Raw genomic sequence first — 19062 nt, forward strand, 5'->3', positions numbered from 1 at the left:
ACCAAGTGTAGATGTAGATATGAATCAGGGTAGGAGAGAATGGTGTGAGGACGTGAGACGGAGTGTGGAGAGATACATATAGATCAGTCATTTAAATTTGTTTTTAAGGATATATACAGATGGTTAAATGGATCCAGTCAGTGGTAGGGTGGGGCAGGGGTGGATATCCCAGATTTCAAAGTTAGAGTATGTAAGAGGTTTGCTGATTGCACGTCAGTGTATGTGGCTGAGTTGATGGCCATGATAATAGGTTTGAGATGGGTGGAGGAGGTGAAACCACTCAGAGTGGTGGTCTGCTCTGATTGGGCTGCAGCGTTGAGTAGTGTGAAGACGGGCAGGTCGGATAGGGGAGACTGGTTTGTTGAGATGATGGTGCTGTTAATGGGATTGGAATGGTGGTAAGCTTTTGCTGGGTTCCCTCTGGGTAATGAGAAGGCCAATGTGGTGGCTATAAGTGCTGTGAGGAGAGAGGGGGTAGATATTCAGGTCCCGCTGGGCCGCAGGGAAGTCAAGTCATCGATCCGGGAAAAAGGGCTCCATCTTTGGCAAAGGCAGTGGGATGGTAGTAGTAAGGGAGGCCATTTTGTCACGTGTACAGGTCAGTTAAGGAAGAGGTGGGGAGTATGGGATGGTAGTAGTAAGGAGAGGCCATTTTGTCACGTGTACAGGTCAGTTAAGGAAGAGGTGGGGAGTATGGGATGGTAGTAGTAAGGAGAGGCCATTTTGTCACGTGTACAGGTCAGTTAAGGAAGAGGTGGGGAGTATGGGATGGTAGTAGTAAGGAGAGGCCATTTTGTCACGTGTACAGGTCAGTTAAGGAAGAGGTGGGGAGTATGGGATGGTAGTAGTAAGGAGAGGCCATTTTGTCACGTGTACAGGTCAGTTAAGGAAGAGGTGGGGAGTATGGGATGGTAGTAGTAAGGAGAGGCCATTTTGTCACATGTACAGGTCAGTTAAGGAAGAGGTGGGGAGTATGGGATGGTAGTAGTAAGGGGAGGCCATTTTGTCACGTGTACAGGTCAGTTAAGGAAGAGGTGGGGAGTATGGGATGGTAGTAGTAAGGAGAGGCCATTTTGTCACGTGTACAGGTCAGTTAAGGAAGAGGTGGGGAGTATGGGATGGTAGTAGTAAGGAGAGGCCATTTTGTCACGTGTACAGGTCAGTTAAGGAAGAGGTGGGGAGTATGGGATGGTAGTAGTAAGGAGAGGCCATTTTGTCACGTGTACAGGTCAGTTAAGGAAGAGGTGGGGAGTATGGGATGGTAGTAGTAAGGGAGGCCATTTTGTCACGTGTACAGGTCAGTTAAGGAAGAGGTGGGGAGTATGGGATGGTAGTAGTAAGGGCAGGCCATTTTGTCACGTGTACAGGTCAGTTAAGGAAGAGGTGGGGAGTATGGGATGGTAGTAGTAAGGAGAGGCCATTTTGTCACGTGTACAGGTCAGTTAAGGAAGAGGTGGGGAGTATGGGATGGTAGTAGTAAGGAGAGGCCATTTTGTCACGTGTACAGGTCAGTTAAGGAAGAGGTGGGGAGTATGGGATGGTAGTAGTAAGGAGAGGCCATTTTGTCACGTGTACAGGTCAGTTAAGGAAGAGGTGGGGAGTATGGGATGGTAGTAGTAAGGGGAGGCCATTTTGTCACATGTACGGGTCAGTTAAGGAAGAGGTGGGGAGTATGGGATGGTAGTAGTAAGGGAGGCCATTTTGTCACGTGTACAGGTCAGTTAAGGAAGAGGTGGGGAGTATGGGATGGTAGTAGTAAGGAGAGGCCATTTTGTCACATGTACAGGTTAGTTAAGGAAGAGGTGGGGAGTATGGGATGGTAGTAGTAAGGAGAGGCCATTTTGTCACGTGTACAGGTCAGTTAAGGAAGAGGTGGGGAGTATGGGATGGTAGTAGTAAGGGAGGCCATTTTGTCACATGTACAGGTCAGTTAAGGAAGAGGTGGGGAGTATGGGATGGTAGTAGTAAGGAGAGGCCATTTTGTCACGTGTACAGGTCAGTTAAGGAAGAGGTGGGGAGTATGGGATGGTAGTAGTAAGGAGAGGCCATTTTGACACGTGTACAGGTCAGTTAAGGAAGAGGTGGGGAGTATGGGATGGTAGTAGTAAGGGGAGGCCATTTTGTCATGTGTACAGGTCAGTTAAGGAAGAGGTGGGGAGTATGGGATGGTAGTAGTAAGGAGAGGCCATTTTGTCACGTGTACAGGTCAGTTAAGGAAGAGGTGGGGAGTATGGGATGGTAGTAGTAAGGGAGGCCATTTTGTCATGTGTACAGGTCAGTTAAGGAAGAGGTGGGGAGTATGGGATGGTAGTAGTAAGGGAGGCCATTTTGTCACGTGTACAGGTCAGTTAAGGAAGAAGTGGGGAGTATGGGATGGTAGTAGTAAGGAGAGGCCATTTTGTCACATGTACAGGTTAGTTAAGGAAGAGGTGGGGAGTATGGGATGGTAGTAGTAAGGAGAGGCCATTTTGTCACGTGTACAGGTTAGTTAAGGAAGAGGTGGGGAGTATGGGATGGTAGTAGTAAGGAGAGGCCATTTTGTCACGTGTACAGGTCAGTTAAGGAAGAGGTGGGGAGTATGGGATGGTAGTAGTAAGGAGAGGCCATTTTGTCACATGTACAGGTCAGTTAAGGAAGAGGTGGGGAGTATGGGATGGTAGTAGTAAGGAGAGGCCATTTTGTCACGTGTACAGGTCAGTTAAGGAAGAGGTGGGGAGTATGGGATGGTAGTAGTAAGGAGAGGCCATTTTGTCACATGTACAGGTTAGTTAAGGAAGAGGTGGGGAGTATGGGATGGTAGTAGTAAGGGAGGCCATTTTGTCACGTGTACAGGTCAGTTAAGGAAGAGGTGGGGAGTATGGGATGGTAGTAGTAAGGAGAGGCCATTTTGTCACGTGTACAGGTCAGTTAAGGAAGAGGTGGGGAGTATGGGATGGTAGTAGTAAGGAGAGGCCATTTTGTCACATGTACAGGTTAGTTAAGGAAGAGGTGGGGAGTATGGGATGGTAGTAGTAAGGGAGGCCATTTTGTCACGTGTACAGGTCAGTTAAGGAAGAGGTGGGGAGTATGGGATGGTAGTAGTAAGGGAGGCCATTTTGTCACGTGTACAGGTCAGTTAAGGAAGAGGTGGGGAGTATGGGATGGTAGTAGTAAGGAGAGGCCATTTTGTCACGTGTACAGGTCAGTTAAGGAAGAGGTGGGGAGTATGGGATGGTAGTAGTAAGGAGAGGCCATTTTGTCACATGTACAGGTCAGTTAAGGAAGAGGTGGGGAGTATGGGATGGTAGTAGTAAGGGAGGCCATTTTGTCACGTGTACAGGTCAGTTAAGGAAGAGGTGGGGAGTATGGGATGGTAGTAGTAAGGAGAGGCCATTTTGTCACGTGTACAGGTCAGTTAAGGAAGAGGTGGGGAGTATGGGATGGTAGTAGTAAGGGAGGCCATTTTGTCACATGTACAGGTTAGTTAAGGAAGAGGTGGGGAGTATGGGATGGTAGTAGTAAGGAGAGGCCATTTTGTCACGTGTACAGGTCAGTTAAGGAAGAGGTGGGGAGTATGGGATGGTAGTAGTAAGGAGAGGCCATTTTGTCACGTGTACAGGTCAGTTAAGGAAGAGGTGGGGAGTATGGGATGGTAGTAGTAAGGAGAGGCCATTTTGTCACGTGTACAGGTCAGTTAAGGAAGAGGTGGGGAGTATGGGATGGTAGTAGTAAGGGAGGCCATTTTGTCACGTGTACAGGTCAGTTAAGGAAGAGGTGGGGAGTATGGGATGGTAGTAGTAAGGAGAGGCCATTTTGTCACGTGTACAGGTCAGTTAAGGAAGAGGTGGGGAGTATGGGATGGTAGTAGTAAGGAGAGGCCATTTTGTCACATGTACAGGTCAGTTAAGGAAGAGGTGGGGAGTATGGGATGGTAGTAGTAAGGGAGGCCATTTTGTCACATGTACAGGTCAGTTAAGGAAGAGGTGGGGAGTATGGGATGGTAGTAGTAAGGGAGGCCATTTTGTCACGTGTACAGGTCAGTTAAGGAAGAGGTGGGGAGTATGGGATGGTAGTAGTAAGGGAGGCCATTTTGTCACGTGTACAGGTCAGTTAAGGAAGAGGTGGGGAGTATGGGATGGTAGTAGTAAGGAGAGGCCATTTTGTCACATGTACAGGTCAGTTAAGGAAGAGGTGGGGAGTATGGGATGGTAGTAGTAAGGAGAGGCCATTTTGTCACGTGTACAGGTCAGTTAAGGAAGAGGTGGGGAGTATGGGATGGTAGTAGTAAGGAGAGGCCATTTTGTCACATGTACAGGTTAGTTAAGGAAGAGGTGGGGAGTATGGGATGGTAGTAGTAAGGAGAGGCCATTTTGTCACGTGTACAGGTCAGTTAAGGAAGAGGTGGGGAGTATGGGATGTAGGACAGGTGAAGTTGTGCGGAGTAGACGGTTTGGACACAAAATATACAGTGCCTTGCGAAAGTATTCGGCCCCCTTGAACTTTGCGACCTTTTGCCACATTTCAGGCTTCAAACATAAAGATATAAAACTGTATTTTTTTGTGAAGAATCAACAACAAGTGGGACACAATCATGAAGTGGAACGACATTTATTGGATATTTCAAACTTTTTTAACAAATCAAAAACTGAAATATTGGGCGTGCAAAATTATTCAGCCCCTTTACTTTCAGTGCAGCAAACTCTCTCCAGAAGTTCAGTGAGGATCTCTGAATGATCCAATGTTGACCTAAATGACTAATGATGATAAATACAATCCACCTGTGTGTAATCAAGTCTCCGTATAAATGTACCTGCACTGTGATAGTCTCAGAGGTCCGTTAAAAGCGCAGAGAGCATCATGAAGAACAAGGAACACACCAGGCAGGTCCGAGATACTGTTGTGAAGAAGTTTAAAGCCGGATTTGGATACAAAAAGATTTCCCAAGCTTTAAACATCCCAAGGAGCACTGTGCAAGCGATAATATTGAAATGGAAGGAGTATCAGACCACTGTAAATCTACCAAGACCTGGCCGTCCCTCTAAACTTTCAGCTCATACAAGGAGAAGACTGATCAGAGATGCAGCCAAGAGGCCCATGATCACTCTGGATGAACTGCAGAGATCTACAGCTGAGGTGGGAGACTCTGTCCATAGGACAACAATCAGTCGTATATTGCACAAATCTGGCCTTTATGGAAGAGTGGCAAGAAGAAAGCCATTTCTTAAAGATATCCATAAAAAGTGTTGTTTAAAGTTTGCAACAAGCCACCTGGGAGACACACCAAACATGTGGAAGAAGGTGCTCTGGTCAGATGAAACCAAAATTGAACTTTTTGGCAACAATGCAAAATGTTATGTTTGGCGTAAAAGCAACACCCTGATCACACCATCCCCACTGTCAAACATGGTGGTGGCAGCATCATAGTTTGGGCCTGCTTTTCTTCAGCAGGGACAGGGAAGATGGTTAAAATTGATGGGAAGATGGATGGAGCCAAATACAGGACCATTCTGGAAGAAAACCTGATGGAGTCGGCAAAAGACCTGAGACTGGGACGGAGATTTGTCTTCCAACAAGACAATGATCCAAAACATAAAGCAAAATCTACAATGGAATGGTTCAAAAATAAACATATCCAGGTGTTAGAATGGCCAAGTCAAAGTTCAGACCTGAATCCAATCGAGAATCTGTGGAAAGAACTGAAAACTGCTGTTCACAAATGGTCTCCATCCAACCTCACTGAGCTCGAGCTGTTTTGCAAGGAGGAATGGGAAAAAATGTCAGTCTCTCGATGTGCAAAACTGATAGAGACATACCCCAAGCGACTTACAGCTGTAATCGCAGCAAAAGGTGACGCTACAAAGTATTAACTTAAGGGGGCTGAATAATTTTGCACGCCCAATTTTTCAGTTTTTGATTTGTTAAAAAAGTTTGAAATATCCAATAAATGTCGTTCCACTTCATGATTGTGTCCCACTTGTTGTTGATTCTTCACAAAAAAATACAGTTTTATATCTTTATGTTTGAAGCCTGAAATGTGGCAAAAGGTCGCAAAGTTCAAGGGGGCCGAATACTTTCGCAAGGCACTGTATATCCAACTTTTACCACGTTGTGGATGATAGGGAGACATGAAGCAGGTCTGTGTGATGAGTGTTTAGTGATAGGGAGACATGAAGCAGGTCTGTGTGATGAGTGTTTAGTGATAGGGAGACATGAAGCAGGTCTGTGTGATGAGTGTTTAGTGATAGGGAGACATGAAGCAGGTCTGTGTGATGAGTGTTTAGTGATAGGGAGACATGAAGCAGGTCTGTGTGATGAGTGTTTAGTGATAGGGAGACATGAAGCAGGTCTGTGTGATGAGTGTTTAGTGATAGGGAGACATGAAGCAGGTCTGTGTGATGAGTGTTTAGTGATAGGGAGACATGAAGCAGGTCTGTGTGATCAGTGTTTAGTGATAGGGAAACATGAAGCAGGTCTGTGTGATGAGTGTTTAGTGGAGGAGACGTTGAAGCAGGTCTGTGTGATGAGTGTTTAGTGATAGGGAGACATGAAGCAGGTCTGTGTGATGAGTGTTTAGTGATAGGGAGACATGAAGCAGGTCTGTGTGATGATTGTTTAGTGATAGGGAGACATGAAGCAGGTCTGTGTGATGAGTGTTTAGTGATAGGGAGACATGGAGCAGGTCTGTGTGATGAGTGTTTAGTGATAGGGAGACATGGAGCAGGTCTGTGTGATGAGTGTTTAGTGATAGGGAGACATGAAGCAGGTCTGTGTGATGAGTGTTTAGTGATAGGGAGACATGAAGCAGGTCTGTGTGATGAGTGTTTAGTGATAGGGAGACATGAAGCAGGTCTGTGTGATGAGTGTTTAGTGATAGGGAGACATGAAGCAGGTCTGTGTGATGAGTGTTTAGTGATAGGGAGACATGGAGCAGGTCTGTGTGATGAGTGTTTAGTGATAGGGAGACATGAAGCAGGTCTGTGTGATGAGTGTTTAGTGATAGGGAGACATGAAGCAGGTCTGAGTGATGAGTGTTTAGTGATAGGGAGACATGAAGCAGGTCTGTGTGATGAGTGTTTAGTGATAGGGAGACATGAAGCAGGTCTGTGTGATGAGTGTTTAGTGATAGGGAGACATGAAGCAGGTCTGTGTGATGAGTGTTTAGTGATAGGGAGACATGGAGCAGGTCTGTGTGATGAGTGTTTAGTGATAGGGAGACATGAAGCAGGTCTGTGTGATGAGTGTTTAGTGATAGGGAGACATGAAGCAGGTCTGTGTGATGAGTGTTTAGTGATAGGGAGACATGGAGCAGGTCTGTGTGATGAGTGTTTAGTGATAGGGAGACATGAAGCAGGTCTCTGTGATGAGTGTTTAGCGATAGGGAGACATGAAGCAGGTCTGTGTGATGAGTGTTTAGTGATATGGAGACATGAAGCAGGTCTGTGTGATGAGTGTTTAGTGATAGGGAGACATGAAGCAGGTCTGTGTGATGAGTGTTTAGTGGAGGAGACGTTGAAGCAGGTCTGTGTGATGAGTGTTTAGTGATAGGGAGACGTGAAGCAGGTCTGTATGATGAGTGTTTAGTGATAGGGAGACATGAAGCAGGTCTGTGTGATGAGTGTTTAGTGATAGGGAGACATGAAGCAGGTCTGTATGATGAGTGTTTAGTGATAGGGAGACATGAAGCAGGTCTGTGTGATGAGTGTTTAGTGATAGGGAGACATGAAGCAGGTCTGTGTGATGAGTGTTTAGTGGAGGAGACGTTGAAGCAGGTCTTTGTGATGAGTGTTTAGTGATAGGGAGACATGAAGCAGGTCTGTGTGATGAGTGTTTAGTGATAGGGAGACATGAAGCAGGTCTGTGTGATGAGTGTTTAGTGATAGGGAGACATGAAGCAGGTCTGTGTGATGAGTGTTTAGTGGAGGAGACGTTGAAGCAGGTCTTTGTGATGAGTGTTTAGTGATAGGGAGACATGAAGCAGGTCTGTATGATGAGTGTTTAGTGATAGGGAGACATGAAGCAGGTCTGTATGATGAGTGTTTAGTGATAGGGAGACATGAAGCAGGTCTGTGTGATGAGTGTTTAGTGATAGGGAGACATGAAGCAGGTCTGTATGATGAGTGTTTAGTGATAGGGAGACATGAAGCAGGTCTGTATGATGAGTGTTTAGTGATAGGGAGACATGAAGCAGGTCTGTGTGATGAGTGTTTAGTGGAGGAGACGTTGAAGTATGTGTCGATACTTGTTAACTGTGTTTTTATTTATTATGGACCTCCAGTAGCTGCTGCCAAGGCAACGGCTACTCTTTCTATGATGTAGATAGGGAGAGATTGTGTGAAAGTGTTAGAGGCTGGATGGAGTTGGGGTGGTGTAGTGAGGAGGGAGGGATGGATGTCTAGGACTCTAGAGGGTTAGAGAGGCTGGATGGGGTTGGGGTGGTGTAGTGGGGGGAGGAAGTGATGTCTAGGACTTTATTTCACCTTCTTAGAGGGACAGAACTAATAATGACAATTTAATGTACAGTGCATTCGGAAAGTGATCAATGGAAACAGGATGCCTCCTGAGCTCAATCTCAAGTCTCATAGCAAAGGGTCTGAATACTTATGTAAATAAGGTATTTCTAAAAACCTGTTTTTGCTTTGTCATTATGGTGTATTGTGTATAGATTGATGAGGATGTTTTTTATTTGTCCATTTTAACGTAACAAAATGTGGTCAAAGGTCAAAGGGTCTGAATACTTTCCGAAGGCACTGTGTCATTATGTGGAGCCAGTTCTACCCCTGTTCAGACCCAAACCACCTGTAGGCTCACAGCTGGACAGGACTCAAACATAGCAGCTGTTTCAGCTCTACTTCACCACCTCTGTGCTGGGGACAGAAGTCTCCAATAGCAACAAGTATTGTTGACAAGAAGCAGCGAGAGGGGACGGAGATGCCCTGGAAACATGTCACCGTGGCAACATGCTCTCCTACATTTCCCTGGTTATGTACATAGGCCAGACCTACCTATCTGTCTGGCCGGATAGTACCAGTCGGCCGGCCAGAGAGCTAGGTCCGGCATACCTTACTCTGTCCCAAATGGCACCCTAATCACTTAGGGTGCCATTTTAAAGTAGTGCTTTATATAGGGGAAAGGGTGTGATTTGGGATGCAGCCTCTAGATGTCACCCAGACCACACACTGACGTTTACTGTTCCTCTCTCTCATCGGAACACATTCAGCAAACACAGATAACACACAGGAGCGTGTGTTCTCACACACACACTCACACGCACTTATATATTTCAATAGTGTATTTTTTACTGATAGAAAACACAATGGGAGCATAGCTAAGCATTACTACGACCACAACAGAATATATGGAGAAACAGAACACGCGTTTCTAAAACGTTATTAAATGTCCTTATATTAACATTTACTCAACAGTACAGGTGAAATGTTACACGTTTAAAGCCACCAAACACAGACATACTAATGAATGTGACTAAGGTGTCTTCCCTAATGGCACCCTGTTCCCTATATAGTGCACTCATTTTGACCGGGGCTCATAGGAGTCTGGTGAAAAGTAGTGCACTATGTAGGGCCTAGTGTGCCTTTTAGGTTGCATTCACATTGCTCAATCAGACTAACTTCTGTAATGTGTTACAATCCAGCGTCTGTCCCCTTAATTAAAGTCTGTCACCCTGTCACTGGGTCTCAGTCCGGACTACTACATGCAGGTTTGCAGTGGATTACGGATGCAAGCTGGCGAGACTCACACGCACAAGGGCATGGACAGACAGGTGCACCTGCAAGCGTGCATACACTGAAGCAAACACAAAATGGCCTCTCTTCAGCGAGTACAGAAACATGTGAAAACCTCCATCTCCCTGTCTTTATATCTCAGTATTATACACAGACAGGTCAGAGGCCGCGGTAACATGCAGTTCCCACGGAAACTGATTGACAGGCCTCTTGACCTTTGACCTTTGACCCCGCCCATCGGCCACCATCAGCGCCACGTCCCCGTCGTCAAGGAGACGCACCAGGTCACCCTCGGGGTCACGGTAGTTCAGGGCGATGTTGCCATCCACCTTGAACACATCTCTGAGAAATAGCGAACGAGAGAGCGAGATGACAGGGAGAGATGGAGAGAGAAAGGTGGAGGGCGGAGTAGGGGGAGAGAGGGAAAGGGAGGGGTGGAGAGAGAAAGGTGGAGGGCGGAGTAGAGGGAGAGAGGGAAAGGGAGGGGTGGAGAGAGAAAGGTGGAGGGCGGAGTAGGGGGAGAGAGGGAAAGGGAGGGGTGGAGAGAGAAAGGTGGAGGGCAGAGTAGAGGGGGAGGAGAGAGGGAAAGGGAGGGGTGGAGAGAGGTGTGGGAAAGAGGGAGAGATGGCGGTGTAGGGGGAGAGCGAGAGAGAGAAAGGGGGAAATAGAAGAAGACAGAGAGAAAGGTAGAGAGAGATTATTATTAGTATGACTGTTTATCTTTATTTAACCATTACAAGTCAATTGAGAAGCCATTTTAACTTACAGTACTGACCTGGCCAAGAGGCATCACATTACAACAATAAACAGGACCACACACAATCCCACTAAAATCACATAACACACACAGAGGAAAGGTCCAAATTCATCAAATATACAACAACAAGAAATATTCTCAGTGGGTTTAGAGCAGAAAAGTTCAAGGCAACACAGCAGACTGAATGATCAGCAGCTACACTGATCAGATAGCAGCTCAGTTCATGTTGCTGAAGGACTGTGGTGGGGTGAATGAATCAAGTCTGAGGGTCTTCTGCAGCTCAGTTCATGTTGCTGAAGGACTGTGGTGGGATGAATGAATCAAGCCTGAGGGTCTTCTGCAGCTCAGTTCATGTTGCTGAAGGACTGTGGTGGGGTGAATGAATCAAGTCTGAGGGTCTTCTGCAGCTCAGTTCATGTTGCTGAAGGACTGTGGTGGGATGAATGAATCAAGCCTGAGGGTCTTCTGCAGCTCAGTTCATGTTGCTGAAGGACTGTGGTGGGATGAATAAATCAAGTCTGAGGGTCTTCTGCAGCTCAGTTCAAGTTGCTGAAGGACTGTGGTGGGGTGAATAAATCAAGTCTGAGGGTCTTCTGCAGCTCAGTCCAGTCGTTGGCGGCGGAAAACTAGAATGAACCACAACCAAAGGAAGTGTGGGCTTTGGGAAGGACCAGTGTGATACATTTACCCGGGGTTGCTACTGGTAGTGGAGATGTTGAGGAGTGAGCCGAGGTAGAGGGGGGACTTGCCTATGAGGGACTTGGGACCAGTGAGTCTGGTGTCGTGTTTGTAACGCGGCCAGTTGACCAGAGTGTAAAGGTCACAGTGATGAGTGTTGAAGGGGGACCTGGTAACAAAGCAAATGGCAGTGTGGTAAATTATGTCTAGTTTGTCAAGGGAGGTTTTTAGGGCAAGCCTATAACTAAATCACCATAGTCCAGGATTGTCAGGATGTTCATTTTTATAAGGGTGTGCTTGGCAGAGGGGGTGAACGATGTTTCGTTGTGGTACAGGAAACCAACTGTGGATGTAACTTTAGCCTGAAGGTGGGTGATGTGGGTACAGAATGAGAGCGATCAGTCCAGACAAGACACCAACATTCTTCTAGCTAGGTGTATTCCTCCTCTAACCCCGACCCATTCAGGGTGACAGTGATAGGAGGACGTAGATACATGGTAGAGTCCTGCTGTTATTACGAGTACAGAAACAACTACTCACACCCATCAGACCTATAACAGGTGAAGTACTCTCACAAGGTCTTCACCCGAACAAGCATTTGTTTTGGTACAGAGATAGCGCTGAGATTACAAAGATAACTCTTTGTTTGTCTGATATGCTTTAGTGGCTGTCCTGTCAATCTCCTTTCTGTGGTCTCTCTCTCTCTCCTCTGTCTTTCACTCTCTCTTTCTCTCCATATATCTCTCTCTCAACTCTTTGTCTCTGTGTCCCTACTGTCTCTTTCTTTCTCCTCTCTTCATTCCTCTCTGTTTTGTGAACAGGCTAAAGTACATTAACACAAGATAACTAGCAGCCATAGACCCAAAGCAGAATAGGATTATCAACACACACACACACACACACACACACACACACACACACACAGCAAATATTAATAACCAACCAACACAACCAGAAGATGAACTGATTTCTGAATGATTTGAAATGGAGAGAAAAATAATGTCGGTGGCAGTGGCCCCAAATGAACAGATGAATAAATAGAGGGAGAGAAAATACCATTATGAGAATAAAAAAGTTATTGGGAGAGCGTGTCTGGATATTGGGAGAGCGGGAGAGCGTGTCTGGATATTGGGAGAGCGTGTCTGGTTATTGGGAGAGCGTGTCTGGATATTGGGAGAGCGGGAGAGCGTGTCTGGATATAGGGAGAGCGTGTCTGGATATTGGGAGAGCGTGTCTGGATATTGGGAGAGCGTGTCTGGTTATTGGGAGAGCGTGTCTGGATATTGGGAGAGCGGGAGAGCGTGTCTGGATATTGGGAGAGCGTGTCTGGATATTGGGAGAGCGTGTCTGGATATTGGGAGAGCGGGAGAGCGTGGGAGAGCGTGTCTGGATATTGGGAGAGCGTGTCTGGATATTGGGAGAGTGTGTCTGGATATTGGGAGAGCGTGTCTGGTTATTGGGAGAGCGTGTCTGGTTATTGGGAGAGCGTGTCTGGTTATTGGGAGAGGGTGTCTGGATATTGGGAGAGCGGGAGAGCTTGGGAGAGGGTGTCTGGATATTGGGAGAGCGGGGGAGAGCGTGTCTGGATATTGGGAGAGCGTGTCTGGATATTGGGAGAGCGTGTCTGGTTATTGGGAGAGCGTGTCTGGTTATTGGGAGAGGGTGTCTGGATATTGGGAGAGTGTGTCTGGATATTGGGAGAGTGTGTCTGGATATTGGGAGAGCGGGAGAGCGTGGGAGAGCGTGTCTGGTTATTGGGAGAGCGTGTCTGGATATTGGGAGAGCGTGTCTGGATATTGGGAGAGTGTGTCTGGATATTGGGAGAGCGTGTCTGGTTATTGGGAGAGCGTGTCTGGTTATTGGGAGAGGGTGTCTGGATATTGGGAGAGCGGGAGAGCGTGGGAGAGCGTGTCTGGATATTGGGAGAGCGTGTCTGGATATTGGGAGAGCGGGAGAGCGTGGGAGAGCGTGTCTGGATATTGGGAGAGCGTGTCTGGATATTGGGAGAGTGTGTCTGGTTATTGGGAGAGCGTGTCTGGTTATTGGGAGAGCGTGTCTGGTTATTGGGAGAGCGTGTCTGGTTATTGGGAGAGCGTGTCTGGTTATTGGGAGAGCGTGTCTGGTTATTGGGAGAGGGTGTCTGGTTATTGGGAGAGTGTGTCTGGCTATTGGGAGAGCGTGTCTGGTTATTGGGAGAGCGTGTCTGGTTATTGGGAGAGCGTGTCTGGATATTGGGAGAGCGTGTCTGGATATTGGGAGAGCGTGTCTGGATATTGGGAGAGCCTGTCTGGATATTGGGAGAGCCTGTCTGGATATTGGGAGAGCCTGTCTGGATATTGGGAGAGCCTGTCTGGATATTGGGAGAGCCTGTCTGGATATTGGGAGAGCCTGTCTGGATATTGGGAGAGCGTGTCTGGTTATTGGGAGAGCGCGTCTGGTTATTGGGAGAGCGTGTCTGGTTATTGGGAGAGCCTGTCTGGATATTGGGAGAGCCTGTCTGGATATTGGGAGAGCGTGTCTGGTTATTGGGAGAGCGCGTCGGGTTATTGGGAGAGCCTGTCTGGTTATTGGGAGAGCATGTCTGGTTATTGGGAGAGCATGAGGTGAGAAGAGTGGAACTAATTTTAAAATGCACAGAGGTGATTTGTGGCTCTGCTTATGCATTGTGGGTAGATTTCTAGGCCCCGGGGCATTGGTGAATGTTTAATGGAAGTGTGTGTGTGTGTGTGTGTGTCTGGATATATTGGGAGAGCGGGAGAGCGTGTCTGGATATTGGGAGAGCGTGTCTGGTTATTGGGAGAGCGTGTCTGGATATTGGGAGAGCGGGAGAGCGTGTCTGGATATTGGGAGAGCGTGTCTGGATATTGGGAGAGCGTGTCTGGATATTGGGAGAGCGTGTCTGGTTATTGGGAGAGCGTGTCTGGATATTGGGAGAGCGGGAGAGCGTGTCTGGATATTGGGAGAGCGTGTCTGGATATTGGGAGAGCGTGTCTGGATATTGGGAGAGCGGGAGAGCGTGGGAGAGCGTGTCTGGATATTGGGAGAGCGTGTCTGGTTATTGGGAGAGCGTGTCTGGTTATTGGGAGAGCGTGTCTGGTTATTGGGAGAGGGTGTCTGGATATTGGGAGAGCGGGAGAGCTTGGGAGAGGGTGTCTGGATATTGGGAGAGCGGGGGAGAGCGTGTCTGGATATTGGGAGAGCGTGTCTGGATATTGGGAGAGCGTGTCTGGTTATTGGGAGAGCGTGTCTGGTTATTGGGAGAGGGTGTCTGGATATTGGGAGAGTGTGTCTGGATATTGGGAGAGTGTGTCTGGATATTGGGAGAGCGGGAGAGCGTGGGAGAGCGTGTCTGGTTATTGGGAGAGCGTGTCTGGATATTGGGAGAGCGTGTCTGGATATTGGGAGAGTGTGTCTGGATATTGGGAGAGCGTGTCTGGTTATTGGGAGAGCGTGTCTGGTTATTGGGAGAGGGTGTCTGGATATTGGGAGAGCGGGAGAGCGTGGGAGAGCGTGTCTGGATATTGGGAGAGCGTGTCTGGATATTGGGAGAGCGGGAGAGCGTGGGAGAGCGTGTCTGGATATTGGGAGAGCGTGTCTGGATATTGGGAGAGTGTGTCTGGTTATTGGGAGAGCGTGTCTGGTTATTGGGAGAGCGTGTCTGGTTATTGGGAGAGCGTGTCTGGTTATTGGGAGAGCGTGTCTGGTTATTGGGAGAGCGTGTCTGGTTATTGGGAGAGGGTGTCTGGTTATTGGGAGAGTGTGTCTGGCTATTGGGAGAGCGTGTCTGGTTATTGGGAGAGCGTGTCTGGTTATTGGGAGAGCGTGTCTGGATATTGGGAGAGCGTGTCTGGATATTGGGAGAGCGTGTCTGGATATTGGGAGAGCCTGTCTGGATATTGGGAGAGCCTGTCTGGATATTGGGAGAGCCTGTCTGGATATTGGGAGAGCCTGTCTGGATATTGGGAGAGCCTGTCTGGATATTGGGAGAGCCTGTCTGGATATTGGGAGAGCGTGTCTGGTTATTGGGAGAGCGCGTCTGGTTATTGGGAGAGCGTGTCTGGTTATTGGGAGAGCCTGTCTGGATATTGGGAGAGCCTGTCTGGATATTGGGAGAGCGTGTCTGGTTATTGGGAGAGCGCGTCGGGTTATTGGGAGAGCCTGTCTGGTTATTGGGAGAGCATGTCTGGTTATTGGGAGAGCATGAGGTGAGAAGAGTGGAACTAATTTTAAAATGCACAGAGGTGATTTGTGGCTCTGCTTATGCATTGTGGGTAGATTTCTAGGCCCCGGGGCATTGGTGAATGTTTAATGGAAGTGTGTGTGTGTGTGTGTGTGTGTGTGTGTGTGTGTGTGCATGCGTGCGTGCGTGCCTTTAATGAAATTCGATTTATTCTTGTTTTGCTTTTACAGTTGAGGTGAGTTTTATCTCGTTGACAAGATAATAATGAGAGATGATAAACTGGGCCACTAGATGTGCGGAACTGACTATATGAGTCTGGTTATAGTGTGTACTGTGGTAGTGTTATAGTGTGTACTGTGGTAGTGTTATAGTGTGTACTGTGGTAGTGTTATAGTGTGTACTGTGGTAGTGTTATAGTGTGTACTGTGGTAGTGTTATAGTGTGTAGAGTGGTAGTGTTATAGTGTGTACTGTGGTAGTGTTATAGTGTGTACTGTGGACAATAAAGCACATCCTTATTGACCTGGGGAAATTTCAATGGAGAGGAGAATATCAGCTGAGTAACAGATATGTAGTGAAGAGGAGAATATCAGCTGAGTAACAGATATGTAGTGAAGAGGAGAATATCAGATATGTAGAGAAGAGGAGAATATCAGATATGTAGTGAAGAGGAGAATATCAGCTGAGTAACAGATATGTAGTGAAGAGGAGAATATCAGCTGAGTAACAGATATGTAGTGAAGAGGAGAATATCAGATGAGTAACAGATATGTAGAGAAGAGGAGAATATCAGATATGTAGTGAAGAGGAGAATATCAGATATGTAGTGAAGAGTGGAGTTGATTCAGCAGTGGGATGTGTCTGGTATCTTACCTCATGCGTGCCAATAGTTCTTTGTATGATGGCTGGGTGGAGATATCTTCTTCAACACACACATCCCTGTCACATACAGTCACACCAATACATTATTAACTGGGATACATACAGTCACTCCAATACATTATTAACTGGGATACATACAGTCACTCTCCAATACATTATTAACTGGGATACATACAGTCACACCAATACATTATTAACTGGGATACATACAGTCACTCCAATACATTATTAACTGGGATACATACAGTCATTCCAATACATTATTAACTGGGGTACATACAGTCACTCCAATACATTATTAACTGGGATACATACAGTCACTCCAATACATTATTAACTGGGATACATACAGTCACTCCAATACATTATTAACTGGGATACATACAGTCACTCCTATACATTATTAACTGGGATACATACAGTCACTCCAATACATTATTAACTGGGATACATACAGTCACTCCAATACATTATTAACTGGGATACATACAGTCACTCCAATACATTATTACCTGGGATACATAAAGTCACTCCAATACATTATTAACTGGGATACATACAGTCACACCAATACATTATTAACTGGGATACATACAGTCACTCCAATACATTATTAACTGGGATACATACAGTCACTCCAATACATTATTAACTGGGATACATACAGTCACTCCAATACATTATTAACTGGGATACATACAGTCACTCCAATACATTATTAACTGGGATACATACAGTCACTCCAATACATTATTAACTGGGATACATACAGTCACACCAATACATTATTAACTGGGATACATACAGTCACTCCAATACATTATTAACTGGGATACATACAGTCACTCCAATACATTATTAACTGGGATACATACAGTCACTCCAATACATTATTAACTGGGATACATACAGTCACTCCAATACATTATTAACTGGGATACATAAAGTCACTCCAATACATTATTAACTGGGATACATACAGTCACTCTCCAATACATTATTAACTGGGATACATACAGTCACACCAATACATTATTAACTGGGATACATACAGTCACACCAATACATTATTAACTGGGATACATACAGTCACTCCAATGCATTATTAACTGGGATACATACAGTCATTCCAATACATTATTAACTGGGATACATACAGTCACTCCAATACATTATTAACTGGGATACATACAGTCACTCCAATACATTATTAACTGGGATACATACAGTCACTCCAATACATTATTAACTGGGATACATACAGTCACTCCTATACATTATTAACTGGGATACATACAGTCACTCCAATACATTATTAACTGGGATACATACAGTCACTCCAATACATTATTAACTGGGATACATACAGTCACTCCAATACATTATTACCTGGGATACATAAAGTCACTCCAATACATTATTAACTGGGATACATACAGTCACACCAATACATTATTAACTGGGATACATACAGTCACTCCAATACATTATTAACTGGGATACATACAGTCACTCCAATACATTATTAACTGGGATACATACAGTCACTCCAATACATTATTAACTGGGATACATACAGTCACTCCAATACATTATTAACTGGGATACATACAGTCACTCCAATACATTATTAACTGGGATACATACAGTCACACCAATACATTATTAACTGGGATACATACAGTCACTCCAATACATTATTAACTGGGATACATACAGTCACTCCAATACATTATTAACTGGGATACATACAGTCACTCCAATACATTATTAACTGGGATACATACAGTCACTCCAATACATTATTAACTGGGATACATAAAGTCACTCCAATACATTATTAACTGGGATACATACAGTCACACCAATACATTATTAACTGGGATACATACAGTCACTCCAATACATTATTAACTGGGATACATACAGTCACTCCAATACATTATTAACTGGGATACATACAGTCACTCCAATACATTATTAACTGGGATACATACAGTCACTCCAATACATTATTAACTGGGCTACATACAGTCACTCCAATACATTATTAACTGGGATACCTGGTGTCGACGCCCTGGGGTGTGAGCAGGTAGCAGCGCAGGCAGCTGTAAGACCCCGCCCCTTTACCTGAAGCGCCACCGTTCTCGCCATCAGAGTCACTCTCTGGGAGGGGCTTAATGATCTTCACAAAGGATTCTGGGAAGATACCTGTTCGATTGCTCACCGTGCCCTGAGAGAGAGAGGAAGTGAGAGAGAGAGAGAGAGACAGAAAGAGAGAGGTGGATTAATAGAGAGAGGAGGATTAATAGATAGAGGAGGATTAATAGATAGAGGAGGATTAATAGATAGAGCAGGATTAATAGAGGGGTGGATTAATAGAGGGGTGGATTAATAGAGAGAGGGGGATTAATAGAGAGAGGAGGATTAATAGATAGAGGAGGATTAATAGATAGAGCAGGATTAATAGAGGGGTGGATTAATAGAGGGGTGGATTAATAGAGGGGTGGATTAATAGAGGGGTGGATTAATAGAGGGGTGGATTAATAGAGAGAGGGGGATTAATAGAGAGGTGGATTAATAGAGAGGGGTGGATTAATAGAGAGGGGTGGATTAATAGAGAGAGGAGGATTAATAGATAGAGGAGGATTAATAGATAGAGCAGGATTAATAGAGGGGTGGATTAATAGAGGGGTGGATTAATAGAGAGGAGGATTAATAGAGAGGTGGATTAATAGAGAGGAGGATTAATAGAGAGAGGTGGATTAATAGAGAGAGGGTGGATTAATAGAGAGAGGAGGATTAATAGAGAGGTGGATTAATAGAGGGGTGGATTAATAGAGGGGT

General features: G+C 45.8%; 1 protein-coding gene across 1 annotated transcript in view; it reads right to left on the reverse strand.

Annotated features, from left to right (window-relative positions):
• Window positions 1–9250: 9250 nt before the first annotated feature.
• LOC118940334 (neutrophil cytosol factor 4-like) overlaps window positions 9251–19062 on the reverse strand; it is a 48634-nt gene continuing 38822 nt past the window's right edge. The window contains exons 8-10 of the mRNA XM_036949105.1: window positions 18279–18448; window positions 16207–16272; window positions 9251–10061 (exon numbers count right to left, since the gene is read on the reverse strand). Of these exons, the coding sequence (XP_036805000.1) occupies window positions 9851–10061; window positions 16207–16272; window positions 18279–18448 (447 nt within the window). The 3' untranslated portion in view covers window positions 9251–9850. The remainder of the gene's footprint in view (window positions 10062–16206; window positions 16273–18278; window positions 18449–19062) is intronic.

The sequence above is a fragment of the Oncorhynchus mykiss genome, chromosome 17 (assembly GCF_013265735.2).
Source record: "Oncorhynchus mykiss isolate Arlee chromosome 17, USDA_OmykA_1.1, whole genome shotgun sequence".
NCBI lineage: Eukaryota > Metazoa > Chordata > Actinopteri > Salmoniformes > Salmonidae > Oncorhynchus > Oncorhynchus mykiss.